Raw genomic sequence first — 18,933 nt, forward strand, 5'->3', positions numbered from 1 at the left:
CTGAGAAACAGTGGTGATAGCATTTGCCAAAAATGTTTATAAAATTGAGCTGGTAGTCCATCAGGTCCGGGTGCTTTGTTATTTGGCATTGAAATCAGTGCTTTATGGAGTTCATCGATGGTGAGAGGAGCATCTACTCTGTCAGCATATTCTCTGGGTAATGTTGGCAGTTCTAAACTATCTAAGAAAGTGTCTATTTCTGATGAATTTTGGTTGTAATTGGGGGAGTAAAGTTTACTGTAAACGGTTTGGAATACGTTATCAACATCTTGTGGATAATGAACAATTTCACCTCTAGGATTGAGTATGGATGGGACTGATGCTTTTTCTTTTTTGCGTTGTAATTGATTAGCCAGATAATTACCTGTTTTGTTGCTATACTGAAAGTGTTCATATTTGAGTTGTTGAATGAGAAACTGCACTTTTTTTATATATAATATTTTCAAGTTTTTGAAATTTTTAGTCTGCTTAATTCATTTTGTGTTTGTTCGCTAGGGTTTTGAGAATGTAAATCTGAGTTGTTTTATCTTTTGTTCTAAGGTAGGTGCTTTCCAGCACTAGTTGTTTTTTTCTTTTTGTACGATGAGTATGATATTATTGTCCCTCTAATTACTGTTTTGCCTGTTTCCTATAATAATGAGGGCGAGATTTCTGGAGAGTCGTTCATCTCCAGAAAGAATGCCCACTCTTTTTCAATAAATGTGATAAAATCTAATTCCTGGAGTAATGATGTATTGAAACACCATCTTCTAGGGGGTTTAGTATGGGCTTCAATATTTAATGTGAGGGAAATGGGAGCATGGTCACTAATTATAATGGAGTGGATTGTGGTGTCTGTTACATGTTGGGTAAGGGAATTACTGATAAGAGGTCTATTCGAGAAAAAGACTGATGAAGGGAGGAAAAGTAGGTGTATTCTCTGTAGGATTACTCATTCTCCAGCTATCACCAAGTCCATAATGCTCTATATATTGTTTTATTATTTCAGTGGAGTGCCAATTTCTTATATTGCTGGAGATACTTGAACGGTCAATTTCCGGGTTAATAACAGTGTTAAAATCACCAGCAATAATAATATTTGTTGAGTTGCATAAAGATGAGAAAAAATTATGAAAAAAGGATGAATCATCATCATTGGGGCCGTATATGTTCGCAAGTGTATATGTTGTCTGGTTAATGGATACCTTAATAATTCTAAATCTGCCTTCTGGATCAGTGATAGATGTTTTATGAATTAATGGGATATTTTTATTAATTAAAATTGAAACGCCTCTTTGCCTACTGTTATATGTTGATGAAAATAGTTGGTTAAATTGTTTGCATTTAAGGTTTTGTGATTCTGGATATGGTAGGTGGGTTTCTTGTAAAAAGCATATATCAGCATTTAATTTTATCAGATGGTTAATGATTTTAATCCTCTTAACCTGGGTCCTGAATCCACGCACATTCCATGACACTATTTTAAGTGACTAAATGATTGTTTGTTATAGATATTTGTTTGTAAGATGAAAGCAGGGAAGACGTGGGAAGGAGGGAGAAGGGGGGAAAATGATAAAGTTATACTCTAGGATTAGTTCTAACATTTGATTGAATTAAGTACTTATTTAGTAGAAGATTGACATGATTGTTGCTTATTTAACCTGTGTGTTCACTTTGTGTATGACTATTCTATCATATTAGAAAAGGAATAGTTAAGATTTTATTTTAGAATACATAAGTTTACATACTTATATGTCACAGTTATGTTTACAGAGTTACATATCACCCTATGTGTTCACTGAACCACTGGTTAATATTTACTGTGTTAGTCACTGAGGCACTGTTCAACATTATAGGATCTTGTCCACTAAATTACTGAATCTCATTAGATTTACAGATCTGGCTAAGAGAGCCCACAATGAATTTATTATCACCACCGAGGTAGTGGAGCCAGGGGAGTTGCAGTTCACTGGGACTCCAAGGTTAGTGAAACAGAGATTAGATCTGGAGGCTTGCTGAGGAGAAAACTTTAAATGGACTGTATTTATATAGCGCATTTTCCACAGTGTGTTGCACTGGCCAAAGCGCTTTACAGGAGATCACATCAACCTACATTGTACATCCAAAGATTGTATAAAAGGTCTGGGTTCAGGAGACTAGGGGTTCCTGCTTCCTGAAGAAGCTGTGAACCATACTTCTGTAGTGTGGATAGGGCTTCAGAATAAGTTGGAACCCAGAGCGCTCTGTAATTGCTTTTCCTTAATATTGTAATAAATATTTTAAAGGTTGTTCTGACTTCGACTCTTCCTCACAAACGAACATGCAGGACGGTTGAGTCCAACAGAGGTTATGCCAGGTGACGAACAAGTATTCAGACGTCTCAGTTAGTTATACACCATTCACACACACATTCACACACCGATGATGATAAGGCTGCCACACAACGGCACTAGTCAAGCCACCGGGAGCAATTCGGGGTTCAGTGTCTTGCTCAGGGACACTTAGGCATGTGGGGAGACTGGGAGTCAAACCACCAACTTGCTGGTCAGAAGACGGCTTGCCCTACCTCATGAGCCACAGCCACCCCATACTGTTAGGTGTAACCTATTGTTTGTAGGCTACAGTACATCAATAAACAAAATTAAGACAAAGAAGAAATAATTTAACTATGAAACCTACCCATTGTACAAGCTCAAAAACAAGGAAAAATAGCCCACGTGAAAAATCTGCATCACTCTTGGTGGGGGATGAAGTTGCACATACGACTGATAAAATGGGACTGCGGATGAAGATAACTGAGCCGCACCCGTTGGAAATGAGGGGTTAGGGCAGCCTAGTGTTACCAAAATCACTTGCGCATTGTAGTGGTCAAAAACAAACAAGGTACCAGTCCAGAGGTAAAATGTAATAAAATAGTGTGTAGTTCATATATAGATATTATTTGTTGTGGTGCAGCCTGTTATTGTACGCATACCTTTAATGCGAAAGACTCCAGGAGGAGGAACAGGAAACAGATGTAGGGGGTTTTTTGTGGTCCTGGAAAAAGGAGCAAGACGTAGGAATAAAGCAGTGAAATATGTTACTCTCTTGTGTCGCTGTATGACCTGACCCACAACACGACATGGTGTCAGAAGTGAGATAACAGTTTAGAGTGGGACAGGGGAGTGACTAGGGCGCTGGTTTGGGAGCGAACAGCGAGTTTTAGCCGGAAAAAAAAAGAAAAAAAAGGAGGATGTCGGACAGAAACGAAGGAGCTAATGTGCTAGCCGCACAGCAGCCTCAGCCCCAGCAGCACATAAGCAGTGGCAGTCATGCCGATACACCCCCAAACGCCAGGAAAAAGTGGATACGGAGGTTTGAAAGATTGTGACTGGCTAGTAACCTACACCTTAGCTTAGAAGCTAGCCAAGTAAACACACTGATCTACTGCATGGGGGATGATGCAGACGAGATTCTGCGAGGCCAAGCTCTGACAGATATACAGAGACAACAGTATCGATCTGTAAGAGACACGATGGAGGCATATTTTGTGCCCAGGAAAAACACAATATATGAAAGGGCCCGGTTTAATCGAAGAGTGCAGCAAGCCAATGAAACGGTAGACTCCTTTGTTATGGCACTGTATGCATTGGTGGAAAACTGCAGCTACGGAACATTCCATGATGAGTTAATCAGAGATCGTCTGGTGGTAGGACTGAGAGATACCAATCTATCAAAGAGACTACAAATGGACAGAGACTTGACACTGGAGAAAGCTGTAAACATGGCAAGACAGTCAGAAGTGATAAAGAGACAGCAAACAGACCTCAGAGGGGAAAATAAGAACGAAACTGATGCATGATAGTGAAGAACAAGAAGCAAAAACAGCCCATAAGTAAGCCCCCAAATCAGTTCAAATACACAGCTGCAAGGCCCAGAACACCATGTGAGCCACAATCATGCTACAGATGTGGAAAATCCCCGGGACCAGTGCCCAGCAAGAGATGTGATTTGTCAGACATGCGGGAAAAAGGGACATTACAGTAAAGTGTGCAAGTCTGCCAAATCAGTACATGTTGTGGAGACTGACAACGCGGGTGAGATATCCCTGTTCCTTGGGTCCATAGATGGCGGTTCAGATCCCTGGTATGCAGGCCTGGCCATTAGAAACCATAAGGTCAGATTTAAGATAGACACTGGTGCAGACGTTTCCGTCATCCCAGCCCAGATATACTACTCCATAGCTAACAAAGAGACACAGTTGGATAAACCAAATCGACCATTGTTTGGTCCGGGTGGATCTCAGCTTTGTGCATTAGGTATGTACAAGGAGACACTGTGTAAAGGAGAGCAGGAAATCCAGGAGACGGTATATGTAATAAAAAAACTTACACATAGCGCTGCTAAGCAGGCCAGCTAGTGTTAAGCTTAATCTTGTGTCTCGAGTAGATAGCATAGACAAGATTGAGATGAAGGAGACATACCCAAAGCTGTGTCAGGGGTTAGGAATGATGCAACAGCCATACTCCATCAAAGTCAAACCAGACACAGTCCCTTTCTCCCTGGTGACTCCAAGGCGGGTCCCCATTCCCTTATTAGGGAAAGTGAAGGAAGAGCTGGAACGAATGGAGACCATGAAAGTCATCTCAAAAGTTGAGGAGCCAACCAAGTGGTGCTCTGGGATGGTGCCAGTGCCATCAAAGAATGGTTCAGTGAGAATCTGTGTGGACCTCACTCACCTCAATGAGGCAGTGTGCAGAGAGAAATATATCCTACCCTCTGTAGAACAGACACTTGGATCCCTAGCAGGAGCTAAAGTTTTCAGCAAACTGGATGCAAACAGAGGATTCTGGCAGATCCCGTCGTGCCCAGAGTCAGCACGGTACACAACATTCATAACTCCATATGGATGCTATCACTTTAACAGACTGCCTTTTGGGATAGCGTCAGCCCCGGAGCACTTCCAGCGGAGGATGTCAGTGATTCTTAACGGGCTACATGGGGTGGTCTGCCACATGGGTGACATTTTCATATGGGGACAAAATCAACTCCAGCATGACACCAGACTTCACTCAGTGTTACACAAGCTCCAAGACGCGGGCGTCACACTCAACATGGAGAAGTGTGAACTAAGCACACAAAGGGTGAAGTTCCTTGGTCACATTCTGTCAGCAGAGGGGGTACAACCAGACCCAGGCAAGATGAGCGCCGTCAAAGCGATGAAAGAACCATCGAACACAAGTGAAGTTCGCAGCTTCCTGGGGATGGTCAATCAGCTGGGGAAATTTATCCCAGGTCTGGCAGAAAAAGACAAACCACTGAGAGACCTTCTTTCAAAGAAAAGCCAGTGGGTCTTGGAGCTATGCTCACCAGAGCGTTCGACCAGCTGAAAGACGATCTTACATCAACTCCAGTGCTGACACTGTATGACCTCAATAAAGACCTGAAACTGTCTGCAGATGCCTCATCATACGGACTTGGTGCAGTTCTCTTCCAAAAAGAAGGAGAACAGTGGAGGACTGCAGCATATGCATCACGCTCTCTAACACTGACAGAGCAGAGATATGCACAGGTGGAGAAGGAGGCACTAGGATTGACATGAGGGTGTGAGAGGTTTAGAGACTTCCTCATCGGGAGACATTTCTCCTTAGAGACGGATCACAAGCCTCTTGTTAGCCTGCTAGGTCACCAGGCTCTAACAGAACTCCCACCCAGGATCCAGCAGTTTCAACTCAGGCTCATGAGGTACAGCTACTCCATCTCCCACACTCCAAGCAAAACTCTGCTTACTGCAGATACTCTGTCACGCGCACCTGTCAGTCAAACCAAAACCCAAAACCCGTGCGCACACACACGCAAAATAAATGTATGAGTGTCGTAGTTTTTATGAACAGTCTGAAAGTGCCGCTCCACATTTCCATTCGGAAAGTAGATTGCTTGGTAGATCAAGCAAACGCATTTCGAATATATTGTCGCGAAAAAAAAGTCCTCCCATTCCACATGGAATGTTTTCGGTACGTTTTCGGTTTCTTACTTGATTTGGCTCCCCCACTCATTTTATACCCTTTAGTAGACATTAATTCGAAGGCTGACAAGTTAGTTCGCTCACTGGAGTTTTGCAGTAGCTCGTGCTGTTGACTGTGCATGTTTGGTGACTCGTGTGCCAGAAAAGATGAAATCTCAGACTGGCTGCCCTGCATGTCAATCAAGTAGCAAATGCCGTAGGGAGGATGGATGATAGGTTATATATGAATGATTGACACTTTCTGCTTTTGTTGTTAGGGGTCGCCATAGCAAATCATTACACTGACCATTCGCATGTTAACATTTGGCATGTGTTTTACGCCGGATACATTTAATTTAATTTGAATGGCACGCGATCTACCGACACTACCTTCGTAATCTACCGGTCGATCGCGATCAACGTATTGGGCACCCCTGCTTTACACAAAGGACATCAAGGAATGGCCAGATCCAGAGAGAGAGCAAGAGAGACAGTATGGTGGCCAGGGCTAAGCAGCCAAATAAATGAACTAGTGAGGAACTGTACAACATGCATCAAAGAGCGTGCTAATCCTGTAGAGCCCCTACTGCCCAGTGAGCTACCAGAGAGACCTTGGCAAAAAGTGGGTGCAGATTTATTCACCCTCAACAACAGCAGCTACTTACTAGTAGTAGACTACTACTCAAGATTTGTGGAGAAAGACAAGCTAACCCCCACAAGATCAGAGGATGTGATTGTTCACCTTAAATAAATTTTCTCCAGGCATGGCATCCCAGAATGGTTCTATAGTGATAATTGACCACAGTTCGCAAGGCAACAGTTCACTGACTTCGCAGAGGCATACGGCTTCAGACACACCACAAGCAATCCCAAGTATGCTCAGAGCAATGGAGAGGTGGAACGGCATGTCCAGACTGTAAAAAGATTGCTGAAGAAAGCTTGTGAACCATATCTCGCTCTTTTGGCATACAGGGCGACCCCACTGTCTAATGGATACAGCCTTGCCCAACTTCTTATGGGTCGGAGGATCTGCACACCCGTTCCCCAACTTCCCTCTCTGCTCACCCCTACTCTTCCAGAGAGTGCTGCAGTGACGGCTCGGGAAAGGGAGAGGAAGTTGAAGGATAGCGGTGTGTTCAACAGGAGACATCGTATGCGAGATCTAGGTCAACTCACACCAGGTCAGTCAGTGTAGGTTACTGATACCAAGACTGAAGGCGCGGTGGTTTCTTCCCACTCCACACCTCGCTCATACGTGGTGGAGAGCCCTTCAGGCACCATCAGGAGAAACAGACGTCACCTTGTGCTTTTGCCAGAAACGTCACCTCAGACACAGACATCTGCCAAACCAGGGGACGACACTCTGGTAACCCCAGAGCATCCAGAGACTCCAGCACAGACTCCAAAGTCGCATACACCTGGTCTGGTCAGAACTCGGTGTGGACGGATGGTGATTAAGCCTCAAAGACTTGATTATAAGCAGTTAGTACAGAACGTGATAAGCTGAAAAGGGTGCAAGTGTTATTAATGTTCTTTGGGTAATTTGAGGGTGGAAGCTAAAGTTAAATACAGTATGCTGGTTTAGCTGGTCAATTCTTTATGCATTCTTTTTGAAGAAAGGGGGATGTAGTGCAGCCTGTTATTGTACGCATACTTTTAATGTGAAAGACTCTGAGAGGAGGAACAGGAAACAGTTATAGGGGGGCTTTTGTGGTCCTGGAAAAAGGAGCAAGACGTAGGAATAAAGCAGTGAAATATGTTACCCTCTTGTGTCGCTGTATGACCTGACGCACAACACAACATTTGTAGTAGTTATATAAGGGTGAGCTAAGTGTTTATGTAAACTTGATCTGTTTCTCTTCTCTTGCTCAAGCAAGGATATCTTGGCTTGTGTCCTCCTTGTTAAATTTATGGGTAAACATCCAGAGATAAGTCCTCCTTAATTGGGAATTGGACATAGCTTCAGCCTTATGTGAACAGTTTGTGTGCTCTGGTCATGTTTAGAAAAAGGAAATGTGCGCTAGGTCAACACGACCTAGCAGTTCATGTACTAGACATCTCAGACAATTCTTGGAAGAAGGGGTGTACAGCTGGCGTGAAACCATGACTCTGGCTCAAGCAATAGGAGGATGTGTAACTGGGAGAAGATAAAAGTTGGGATAGCTGTGGTTTGGAGGAATGATGGTGCTGCAGTCATGAGTGTGCGTTTGGCCCCGACTGGGTGATAAAGGGACTAACTCCCGACTCTGACAGACGTGACTGTACCTTGTGCCACAATGACTGACTGGCTCTGTGACAATCTCCTAATCTAATACTTTTATTTCTCTGCAGAGATGGTGACTCTATCTTTCAGTCTGTTGAACTGCCTTGCAAACTGCTGAACTGCCTTGAATTATTATAATAAAGTTAACATTGCAATTGGGATGATTTGTCTGAATTCACTTAGTTTACATCAGGCTCGAACCACAGCATCACTAGTCTTCTGTTAGTTATAACACACCAGTCTGGAAAACGTGTCCAAGAGCAAAACTGTTAAATATTTTTATAATAGGTTTACCTCTTTTCGGTTTTGCACTTTGTAGACGGTCCCTGCAAAAACATTTCACGAAAACAGCTGATTTAGCTGAAAATCCGTGTGCCGTCTAGTTCAAATATGCATTGTCTCTGGAAACACAATAGCAATGTAGGGAATGTACTTGTCCTGCCATTTATTCTAAATAAATAAACTAAAACTTAATACAACTACAATGTTAAGTAAAAATAAAAGATCTTCGGACGATTCACAAACTCTATCAGCATCCGTTCCAGGAATTCGGTTAGCCGTTAGCCATTAGCTCTGCACAGGTGACTGTTTACCTGAACCAGCTGCACGCGCCCCGGGCTAAACATAATCCTCAATTCTGCGCCTTTGCGGTTCATCCTTCTTCTCCTCTGATAAGATGTGCTTCTCAAACCCGCTAATATCTTATCGCCTGATTCGCACCTTCTTGTCTCTTCTGCTTCCGCTCTCATCATCTGATTGCCGTAAAGCAGTTGTCGGGGTAATGCTAGCTGCTAGCAAGTATGACTTCTGAGAAGAAACACGCAAAACGTAAACTAGAATAAGTCCGTTATTAAACAGCTTAAACAGTGAAACGAGTCAGGTGGAAACTGATCAGAGACCTGATTTTACACTGGCAGGAGTTTTTTTTTTTTTACTCAGAACAGCGGCGGGTGAGCTGAAACGGATGCAGCTTCGATTAAAGGGGGTTTTGTTTGTTTTTAGTTACAGCGACCGAAGGAGTTTATACCATGAATAAGACCAGTCTGAAACCGCATCGAACACGGTCACTCCGTTTCCCGCAACACTTTTAAGACCGAAAACCTGCTGAAAAGCAATAAAACAGAAACTGTTTATTTACCTCCGAAACTGTCAACTCAAATCCAGGCATCTGTTCTGGGACCAGCTGACAGAGCCGCAAAGTCTAGTAATAATCCATAGAATTCAGTAGATATGGCCGAAAAGCTTCCGGTGCGACACTACTACTAATAAAACTCCTTCCACCTCTTCTTCTTCCTCTTGCTCCTCCTCTTACTTAAAAAAAAATCTTTATTAACAAAAAGGAAACTATAAACCGAACAAGATGGGCATACAAGCAAGCCAAACAAAACACTGGGATTTGCATAATAACCCTTAAACAATATTACTATGACAAGCATGAAAGAAAAACAACATAACAAAGACCAGCTATGAAAACAAAGCATAAAATAAAAAAAGACAAGCACAAAAATGAACAGCAAAGCTGGAAATATTAAAGAAGCAACAACTGGGATATAGACATATACAATTTATAAACCCTGCTTTGTTCAAGTTATTCATAAAATAAATGTCATTATACTTAATACAGTTTTTAATGACAACCAGTAATAGAGATTAGACCAAAACAAGGTGGAATGTGGACATTCAAAGAACAGGTGATTTAACTACAAGTTTGCGTCCAGGTTGTGAAGGGGTCCGCAGAAATCCTCTCTGCTCTCCTTTTGACCTGAGGTGTACAGGTCCTCCCATAGAGGGCAGGCTAACACCAATGATTTTCTCCGCAGTTCTGACTGTTCGATGGAGTCTGTTCCTTCAGTGGACAGTCAGGACTGCGGAGAAAATCATCGGTGCCAGCCTGCCCTCCATGTGTCCGTAATAGTCTGTGCTATTTTTCAGTTTGTTTAAAAAAATAAATAAATAAATAAATAAAACATACTCAAAGAGTAATGATATAGCATGACAACTGAGCAAACGCTGAGTCCTGAGGAGGACAGTGAGATACAGATGAAAGGTCTGGGAGGAAAATAGTTCTGTAGACCCTGAATTAACTTCTCTTTTCCAGTTTAATTACCACTTACCAGTTTTTGCTACTGTCTTTAACCACATCTCTGTCTTCATCAACAAAATGAGTTTGCTCACTTGCCATGGAGATGGATCAGTTGATATGACAAGACCTAATTTTGGCGACCTAACTTAAATCATATGATAACAGAGAAGGCTGGTTGAAAGCTCTTGAAAGACCTTTTAGTCAAGAATTCAAATGTGGTGTTCACTTTCTAATTATTATATGTGAACAATGATAATTATCAAGCAATTTTCTTTGTAATCTAAATTTCACTTCTAAAAACAAATATTGAATCTTCATTATTAGTGCATCAAATCAAACAATCTATGAAGCAGCAGTGAAAAAACACAATATCTGCTCTCAGAGATACTGTATGCTATCTTGCCATCAAAATTTCTTTCTTTTTTCCAGAGCTGTATTCTGTTTTACCAGTGCACAGCAGTTTCATGTTAATCACCTATGCCTGTTCAAGGAAATACAGGCAGAATTTCTGCAAAACTTCACAATCATCCAAATCTGTAAGAGGAAAAAGAAGGGAAGCAGAGACCACCTCATCCTTTATCTTTTATTCAGCTGTCAGGCTGTTCATTAGATGGGAGAGTGTTGTAATGAAGGCAAATTCCCTGGATGTTCAAGTTATCAGTTTTGTACAATGGGGCCAGGAGCACAATCAGTAGGAGGTGAGTGGCCAACTACAGTGCAGTTGTTCCTGTTGTTGTATCTGCCTGCTGCAGGTGCAGTTCAGGCCATCACCCAGCAGGAGGCAGCTACACATCACCAGGTGGTCAGAGTAAAGTGAATCATTTCACTGGGTGTGTGTTTCACTGCTGCAGTCTGTTACACTGAGTTTTTGTTTTCTGTGGTGCAGGGATGCTGCCAGAACTCGGACTGCTGGGAAACCACAGGGGGCCCAACTTCTGCCCTGCCCCGGCTCTGCCCCAGCCAGCTCCACCTACCCAGGTGAAGGTTCCTGATAGAGCCTGGGACACTGGTGATCGGCTGATCAGGTGAGGCAGCGCTGTGAGTGCAGTTGGCCTCTCATCGACAGGAGTCTGTGAGCGTGGAGATGCTCAGACTCCTGTCGAGTGTGGAGATGCTCACAAACTCCTGTCGATGAGAGGCCAACTGCACTCTCACCTGGTAACTCACAGCACTGCCTCACCCGCTCACCTTTGTCCCGGGCTCTGTCAGGAACCTTTACCTGGGTAGGTGGAGCTGGCCGGGGCAGGGCAGACGTTGGGCCCCCTGTGGTTTCCCAGCAGTCTGAGTTCTGGCAGGAGCAGGTCCTGGGTAGAAACCAGGAAGTGCTCATGATGATCTACACAGTTGAAGTCAGACACAGAAGTCTTCAGCTTGTTCCAGCTTCAATATTTAATTAAGACACAACACTTAGTGATACTTGTGACATATTTAAGGCAGAAAGCAGAAATACATCATAAAAAAATCAGCAGTTTAAACCAGAAAAAGACAACTGTAACCCACACTCAGGAGGAGGGTTTGACTTTGAGTTTTGCAGATGAAATGTTCCCATATTACTCCTCAGGCTGAGGGCACTGGTCATCAGCCATCGCAATCATCTCCTCCTCCTCACCCTCTGTGATGCAGGAGGAGGAGTTGTCTCCGTCGTAGATGATGTCTTCAGGGTTTGGAGCAGGAGGACAGAACTCTTCCTCGGGAAGAATCTTCTGGAAGATCGACTCCGCCTGGAAAGACACAGACGTTCAGTTAAAGATTTTTTTTTAAGAAGCAGAGTGGGATAGGAACAGAATTCAGTTTATTAAAAACAATTGTCTAAGCCTAACCAACAGTCCTGTAGTAAATCGTCCATGTCTCACAAAGGTGTGGCTTCACCTGTGTGACCACTGCGTGGCTGCGTGTTTCCGCTAGGATGTTTTTCAGCAGTCCATTTTGCAATGGCAGGCCGCATATTGGAAACGTGTGCATGGAGATATGTTTGTGTACAAACATGACGTCGAGTTAAACAGCAGCACAAACTCCACCGTGCTCACACAGCTGAACCAACACAGACAGTGCGCCAAGAAGAAGTGAGCCACTGGGCACTACCTGGTTTTCTGCAGGATTTGGTCCTAAACTGATATTCTTCTGCATCACAAGTACAGACAAACACAGTGTGCTGAAGTGCACACAGCATCTTCACTGAAGAAGAAGAAGCATTATTTCATTGTCATTGCAATATTGCGACACAAAAAATGAAATTTTGTTTGGAGCCGAGGGCCCTGGGCCGCTGCGTGCATACGTGCCGCCATCACGGGCAACTGAACCCAGCCATTAAACAGTGACAGTGGCTTGAATAACTAACGAACAGCTTTGGCAGCAGTGACAGCTGCTTACTGAAGCTCTGATCAGACCTGGTGAAGTAAAGTGATGTGGGGCTGCTCCACTGCCTCTGCGCCTAGACAGCTGCAGTCGTGGAGAGGAACATGAACTCCCAGGTTTGCCAGGGTGGGTGACGTAACAGGACAGTGACCCTACCCGCTGAAGATATTCTACGACAGAATGGCTTCAAAGCGAGATCAGCCATGTGGAGTCAGGGTCCAGGCCGCGACCCAGCAGAGCTGCTGTGGACTGAGCTCAGAGGGCGTTCATACCAGATGTCCTGGGAATATGTCTGAGCTGGAGCTGAACTGAATGCTGGACAGGTCTGACCAGGACAGCTACAGGAAGCAGCTGTATGAGGGTCACGCTGCTTCAACCAGTTATTCACGGTTTCCACCAGCACTGTGAACTTTTAACAGCTGGGTTCAATAAAGACACACAAGATTGTAATTGTGCTATCCACACTGTGTTTGTCTGCGACTCTGATAGTGTTGCTTTCGTCAATGAAAATTATGACTAAATATCATCCTCAATGAACCTTTATCGCATGACGGACACAAGACGCAACGAAAATGCTGGTAATGTGACGATGACTATCAATGTACAATGCAATATTGTCGAAAAAAAAGAGACAATGTAGTTTACAAAATAAAAACTATGCTAAAATGTCTCTTCATTTTCGTTGACCAAAATGAGACGAAACAAAATATTATAACATTATTTTGTCTCGTTTAGTCGCGTTATTATTTTGCAGTATTTCTGTTTCCTGTGTCTCACTTCAGGGGCCGCATCAGGTCGCACTGCGCAGACGCAGGCGACGTCACTTTCTTACATCCCACTCACGGCATTATTTAGAAGACGACAACAAACAAAGTTAAGTCTGACACAGAGAAAGGGACCGATGGCCAGCCAGCCAGTTCGTCTTTGGGAGAAAAAGAAGAAACGACATTTGTAAAAACTTTAAGTACATAGAAGTGGAAAAGAAAACGGAATGTATTGTGGGAAAAGATGGGGAGAAATGTGGCCACAAAATGTGTATTGGATGTATTCTTGAGTCTATAAGGTAACAATAATGTAATAAGATAACCTTGTTTGAAATGGGTTTGGCTAAAAGAAACTTTTGTTTCGTCTATAATACTAGGTACTTGTACTATATTGACTGGGTTAAATAGAATTGCATTGCTAAAGAGACAAAAATACAATTTTTATTGACTAAAACTAGACTAAATGTCATCAGTTTTCGTCGACAAAAGCCAGACTAAAATGTCATCAGTTTTCATCAACTAAAAAGTCATCAGTTTTCGTCGACAAACTAGACTAGACTAGAAAGAGTATGAATGTGACTAAAACTAATAAAAACTAAAATGACAAGTTCACACAAAGACTAGACTAAAAGTAAAATTAAAACAGGCCGCCAAAAACAACTCTAGACTCTGATGAAGATTGGGTCACATTTTAGGACCAGATCCTGGAGAAAGGTTGATGGTTCCCTCCTCCTTCTTGACCCAGACGCAGTCAGATGAGCGTCAACCACACATGTAGTCGGCAATTTACAAATACAGTCCAGGATTACAGATTAAATTTTTGATTTACAAATGTGTAAAATAATTTTTGAGTGCAGTTCTTTAAAATGTGTTTACAGATTGTTAGACGTGCACAGATCACCTGACGTGATTTCCCTCTCAGATCAACAAGTGTATGGTGCGCTTAATGACTGGCGGAAAACTTGGATGTTTGGCTTTTCAGGCTTTTTTTCAGAGATAACATTGCTCATCACCTATTGACTGGACTGAAATTAAATATGTATTTTAACATGTAATATTTTAATGTTATGTGAATTTATATTAGTTTTAATCAAAACATGCCTGTACTGTATTGTGATTATTATTTTGCGATCAATATTTAAGGTGATGCCAACCCACAAAGTCCACAAAGGTCCCCTGTTCACCGTAGGATATGTGAACTTGCATTATTGATCTTAATAATATTCATAATACTCTACAGGCATGTTCTGATTAAAATGAAATTAAAGCCACATAACATATCAACATTAGCTAAGTACAGCGTCCCTACAACACTAAAGGTGTGCTGCTAAAATAATGTCTGTCAAAAGTGCATTTTTAATCTTGTGAAAGTTTTTACTCTCTCTTACCTGCCAGAGCTATAGTCATGGAAAATAATTCAAGCATTGTATTTCACTAAAATGAGAGCTGGAAAATACAGTAGCCTATTGGTTTGTGGGTGGAACAGGGAATAACGACATTATATGGCCATATGTGAAATGGATGTAATAGGTTGTTTTGTTGATAGTTAAAGTTGCAGAAATTAAAGTTTTTGTTTAGCTTGTTCCACCTGTCTGTTTTTACCATATATTGCTACTTCAATAAAACAATAAACATATGCAATAAAACAAATGTTTTGCATATGTAGTACCAATGTTTTAACAACTGGATGAGTTTCATTCCTTGTTAAAATACATATTTAACTGAAGTCCAATCAAGGGGTGGTGAGCAATTTTGGCTTTCTGGAAAAAAAGCCTGAAAATTCAAATATCCCAGTTTTCCACCTGTCCTTAAAGGCAACACATCTGTGGATCTAACGGTGAGAAAATCCTTTCAAAACCAGGCCATGAGGGCAACGTGATCGGTGGGTGTCAGGCGATCTGTGCACACACATCTAACAACCTGTAAATGCATTTTAAAGAACTGTACATAGAAAACCATTTTGACACATTTGTAAATCTGGATTTCATCTGTAGATTATTGAAAACATCTGTGGCCTTCATGAAATGCACAAAAATCAATTTTTACACAATTGTAATCTTCACTCTATTTGAAAATTGCTAAATACACATTTGTGGCTAGTTATGAAAAGCCGTTACTGCCATAGTGTTATAGAAATTCTGTCATTAAACATGATTTATGCTATTTGTGTTTTAAACTTTCAGAACAGAGCCATGTGAGAAACTTGCTGTGTAGGTCTGAAGGACGTTTTCTATCTTTCCTGTGAAACTGTGTACTGATATACTCGACTACAGACTGTTACAGATGAAGCGAGACACTGTCAACTGTAGGATAAGCATGTGTCCCAGTATGAGTAGCATCTAAGTCATGTTATCAGGGTGTGCTTTTTCAACTACAGTATACAGTGAGGAACAGAAGTATTTGAACACCCTGCGATTTTGCAAGTTCTCCCACTTAGAAATCATGGAGGGGTCTGAAATTCACATTGTAGGTGCATTCCCACTCAGAGACAGAATTTTAAAAAAAATTCAGGAAATCACATTGTATGATTTTTAAAGAATTTATTTGTCTTGCACTGCTGAACATAACTATTTGAACACCTGAGAAACAGCAAGAATTCTGGCTCTCAAAGACCTGTTACTGTGCCTTGAAAAAGTCCACCTCTACTCCACTCAATCTAAATTAGTAGCACCTGTCTGAGCTCTTTAAAGACACCTGTCCACCCCACAGTCAGTCAGACGTCAACTACTACCATGGGCAAGACCAAAGAGCTGTCAAAAGACACCAGAGACAAAATTGTGGACCTCCACAAGGCTGGAAAGGGCTACGGGGCAATTGCCAAGCAGCTTGGTGAAAATAGATCAACTGTTGGAGCAATTGTTAGAAAATGGAAGAGGCTAAAGACGACTGTCAGTCTCCCTCGGACTCGGGCGCCATGCAAGATCTCACCTCGTGGGGTATCACTGATGATAAGAAAGGTGAGGAATCAGCCCAGAACTACAAGGGAGGAGCTGGTCAATGACATGAAGAAAGCTGGGACCACAGTTTCAAAGGTCACTGTCAGTAGAACACTACGCCGTCATGGTTTCAAATCATGCATTGCACGGAAGGTTCCCCTGCTCAAGTCATCACATGTCCAGGCCCGTCTGAAGTTTGCCAAAGACCATCTGGATGATCCAGAGGAGGCATGGGAGAAAGTCATGTGGTCAGATGAGACCAAAGTAGAACTTTTTGGTCTAAACTTCACTCGTCGTGTTTGGAGGAAAAAGAAGGATGAGTTGCATCCCAAGAACACCATCCCTACTGTGAAGCATGGGGGTGGTAACATCATGCTTTGGGGGTGCTTTTCTGCAAAGGGGACAGGACGTCTGCACTGTATTAAGGAGAGGATGAATGGGGCCATTTATTGTGAGATTCTCCAGACCTCAATCCAATAGAACATCTTTGGAGGGAGCTTAAACTCCGCGTTGCTCAGCGACAGCCCCGAAACCTGACAGATCTAGAGGAGATCTGTGTGGAGGAGTGGGCCAAAATCCCTGTTGCAGTGTGTGCAAACCTGGTCAAGAACTACAGGAAACCTTTGTTTACAATTACAGAGGTCAAAGGTTTCTGTACCAAATATTAACACTGATTTTCTCAGATGTTCAAATACTTATGTTCAGCAGTGATAGACAAACAAATTCTTTAAAAATCATACAATGTGATTTCCTGAATTTTTTTTTTCAATTTTGTCTCTCAGAGTGGGAATGCAATGTGAATTTCAGACCCCTCCATGATTTCTAAGTGGGAGAACTTGCAAAATCGCAGGGTGTTCAAATACTTCTGTTCCTCACTGTATATTGTACTGTTTGAACCTACCTCACTCAGACAACTCTGTATGCTCATGCTGACTTGTCTCCTTGCTGCAAGTAGACTAATTATTTAAAAAGATTCCAGTGACTTTGCTGCTTTATTAAAAATTATTTTGACACATAGGTTCAGCCAGGTGTGTGTGTGTGTGTGTGTGTGTGTGTGTGTGTGTGTGTGTGTGTGTGTGTGTGAGACCTGTCTGATGGCAGGGTCATGTCCCAGACCTCCGTCTGGTCCGAAGCACACATAAACATTAGATGGGAGGTCGTAGTCTTCGACTCGTCCTTCAGAGCCATCGGCCATGTTGAAGTACAGACACCAGAGGACAGACGGGCGGTACTCTGCAGACACAGGGGAGGCAGGCAGGCACTCATTTGTCTGACAGGCACATGATTCTTCACCTGCTCTACAGGGAACTCAGCTGCTACATTAGTCTGATGCAACTCAGTTTCACAAAAATACAGACTGACTCATGCTAACCCTTAAATGCTAGTGTTAACTAGTCACACCTGTGTTCCCATGGTAACGACACCTGCTGGCAAAATCAGGGAAACACAGCTCACAATTTGTAGTCTGCAGAGAGAAGAGTCTATAGCTGCACTGTTCCAGTCTTCACTTTTTTTTTTTTTAACAGTAAAAGTTCATACAGCTGTCAAATTCTGCAGGAGATGAGTTTTATGAGCACTTTGATGTTTGTTAGTTTGAAAAAGTCTTAATTACCCAGAATTCATAGCTAGTTAACCCAAATGAAGACAGCTGAGAGTTAAGTATCGTGGTGAAGCAGATCTAAAGTGTGACTGCCGCAGTTAGAGTCGGTCTGTGTGCAGCCGAACCACAGTCGCCTCACAGCAGGAGACAGACTGTAGTGGGAATTTTATGATAGCACTCTCAAGTTTATTAGCTATTGGCTTTGTAGTCTAGTACTCTTTGTAGTTTAGTGGCTGTGGCTTTGTAGTGATTTGATTTGATTTGATTTACTCTTTCAAACATGTAACAACAGTCAATTTGTCAACACATAATTTCACACATATCCACAAATACATTATCAATTTGCTTATACCTAGTACATGCTTGAACGGAGTAGGAATAAGTTAGACTTATCTAGTCCTACCCCCCAACATCATCTTATCATCATTGGTTTGCAAGCAGTATTACTACATAGATAATTTTGTTCTACACCACACTAGTGATATACTAAAAAATTATTACAGATTGTTAACATTCTTACATAATTACATACTTTGATAATTATCTTCTACATCACACAAGTAGAATTATACACCACACTCACAATGTTACACCTGATTAATCATTAAGCCTGTTCTTGCCCATCTCTTGATTGACACATACCTTTATATTTAAACTCACCAATTCTCTTACTGTTTTTTATGTTCACACTTAAATTATTCCATAGTTTTACCCCACTTATGGAAATACAGAATCTTTTTTTGGTTGTACGTATAGCATGAATTTTATAATTTAACTGACCCCTTAAATTGTATCCCCCTTCCCTTTCATTAAATAGTTTTTGAATTCCACCAGGTAATAAGTCGTTCCTGGCTTTATACATAAACACAGCAGTCTGATATCCCACTAAATCAAACAATTTTAACAATTTAGACTGTATGAAAGCTACATTGGTGTGATCCCTATACCCCATCTTATGCACAATTCTTAT

At 42.0% G+C, this 18,933-nt stretch overlaps 2 protein-coding genes across 3 annotated transcripts in view; both read right to left on the reverse strand.

Moving 5' to 3' along the window:
- mat2b (methionine adenosyltransferase 2 non-catalytic beta subunit methionine) overlaps positions 1 to 9,542 on the reverse strand; it is a 33,896-nt gene extending 24,354 nt beyond the window's left edge. The window contains exon 1 of one of the 2 annotated variants that reach the window (XM_020613924.1): positions 9,364 to 9,542. In XM_020613924.1, the coding sequence (XP_020469580.1) occupies positions 9,364 to 9,393 (30 nt within the window). In that variant the 5' untranslated portion in view covers positions 9,394 to 9,542. Of the gene's footprint in view, positions 1 to 8,818; positions 9,113 to 9,363 lie in introns of those variants that run through there. The other variant, XM_020613923.1, reaches the window with a different exon arrangement.
- A 2,140-nt stretch (positions 9,543 to 11,682) lies between these two features.
- The window catches only part of chm (CHM Rab escort protein), a 46,070-nt gene continuing 38,819 nt past the window's right edge, over positions 11,683 to 18,933 (reverse strand). Inside the window, exons 17-18 of the mRNA XM_020613936.1 lie at positions 17,451 to 17,596; positions 11,683 to 12,029 (exon numbers count right to left, since the gene is read on the reverse strand). Coding sequence (XP_020469592.1) covers positions 11,859 to 12,029; positions 17,451 to 17,596 — 317 coding nt within the window. The 3' untranslated portion in view covers positions 11,683 to 11,858. The remainder of the gene's footprint in view (positions 12,030 to 17,450; positions 17,597 to 18,933) is intronic.

This window comes from Monopterus albus, unplaced genomic scaffold, assembly GCF_001952655.1.
Source record: "Monopterus albus unplaced genomic scaffold, M_albus_1.0 scaffold140.1, whole genome shotgun sequence".
Lineage (NCBI taxonomy): Eukaryota > Metazoa > Chordata > Actinopteri > Synbranchiformes > Synbranchidae > Monopterus > Monopterus albus.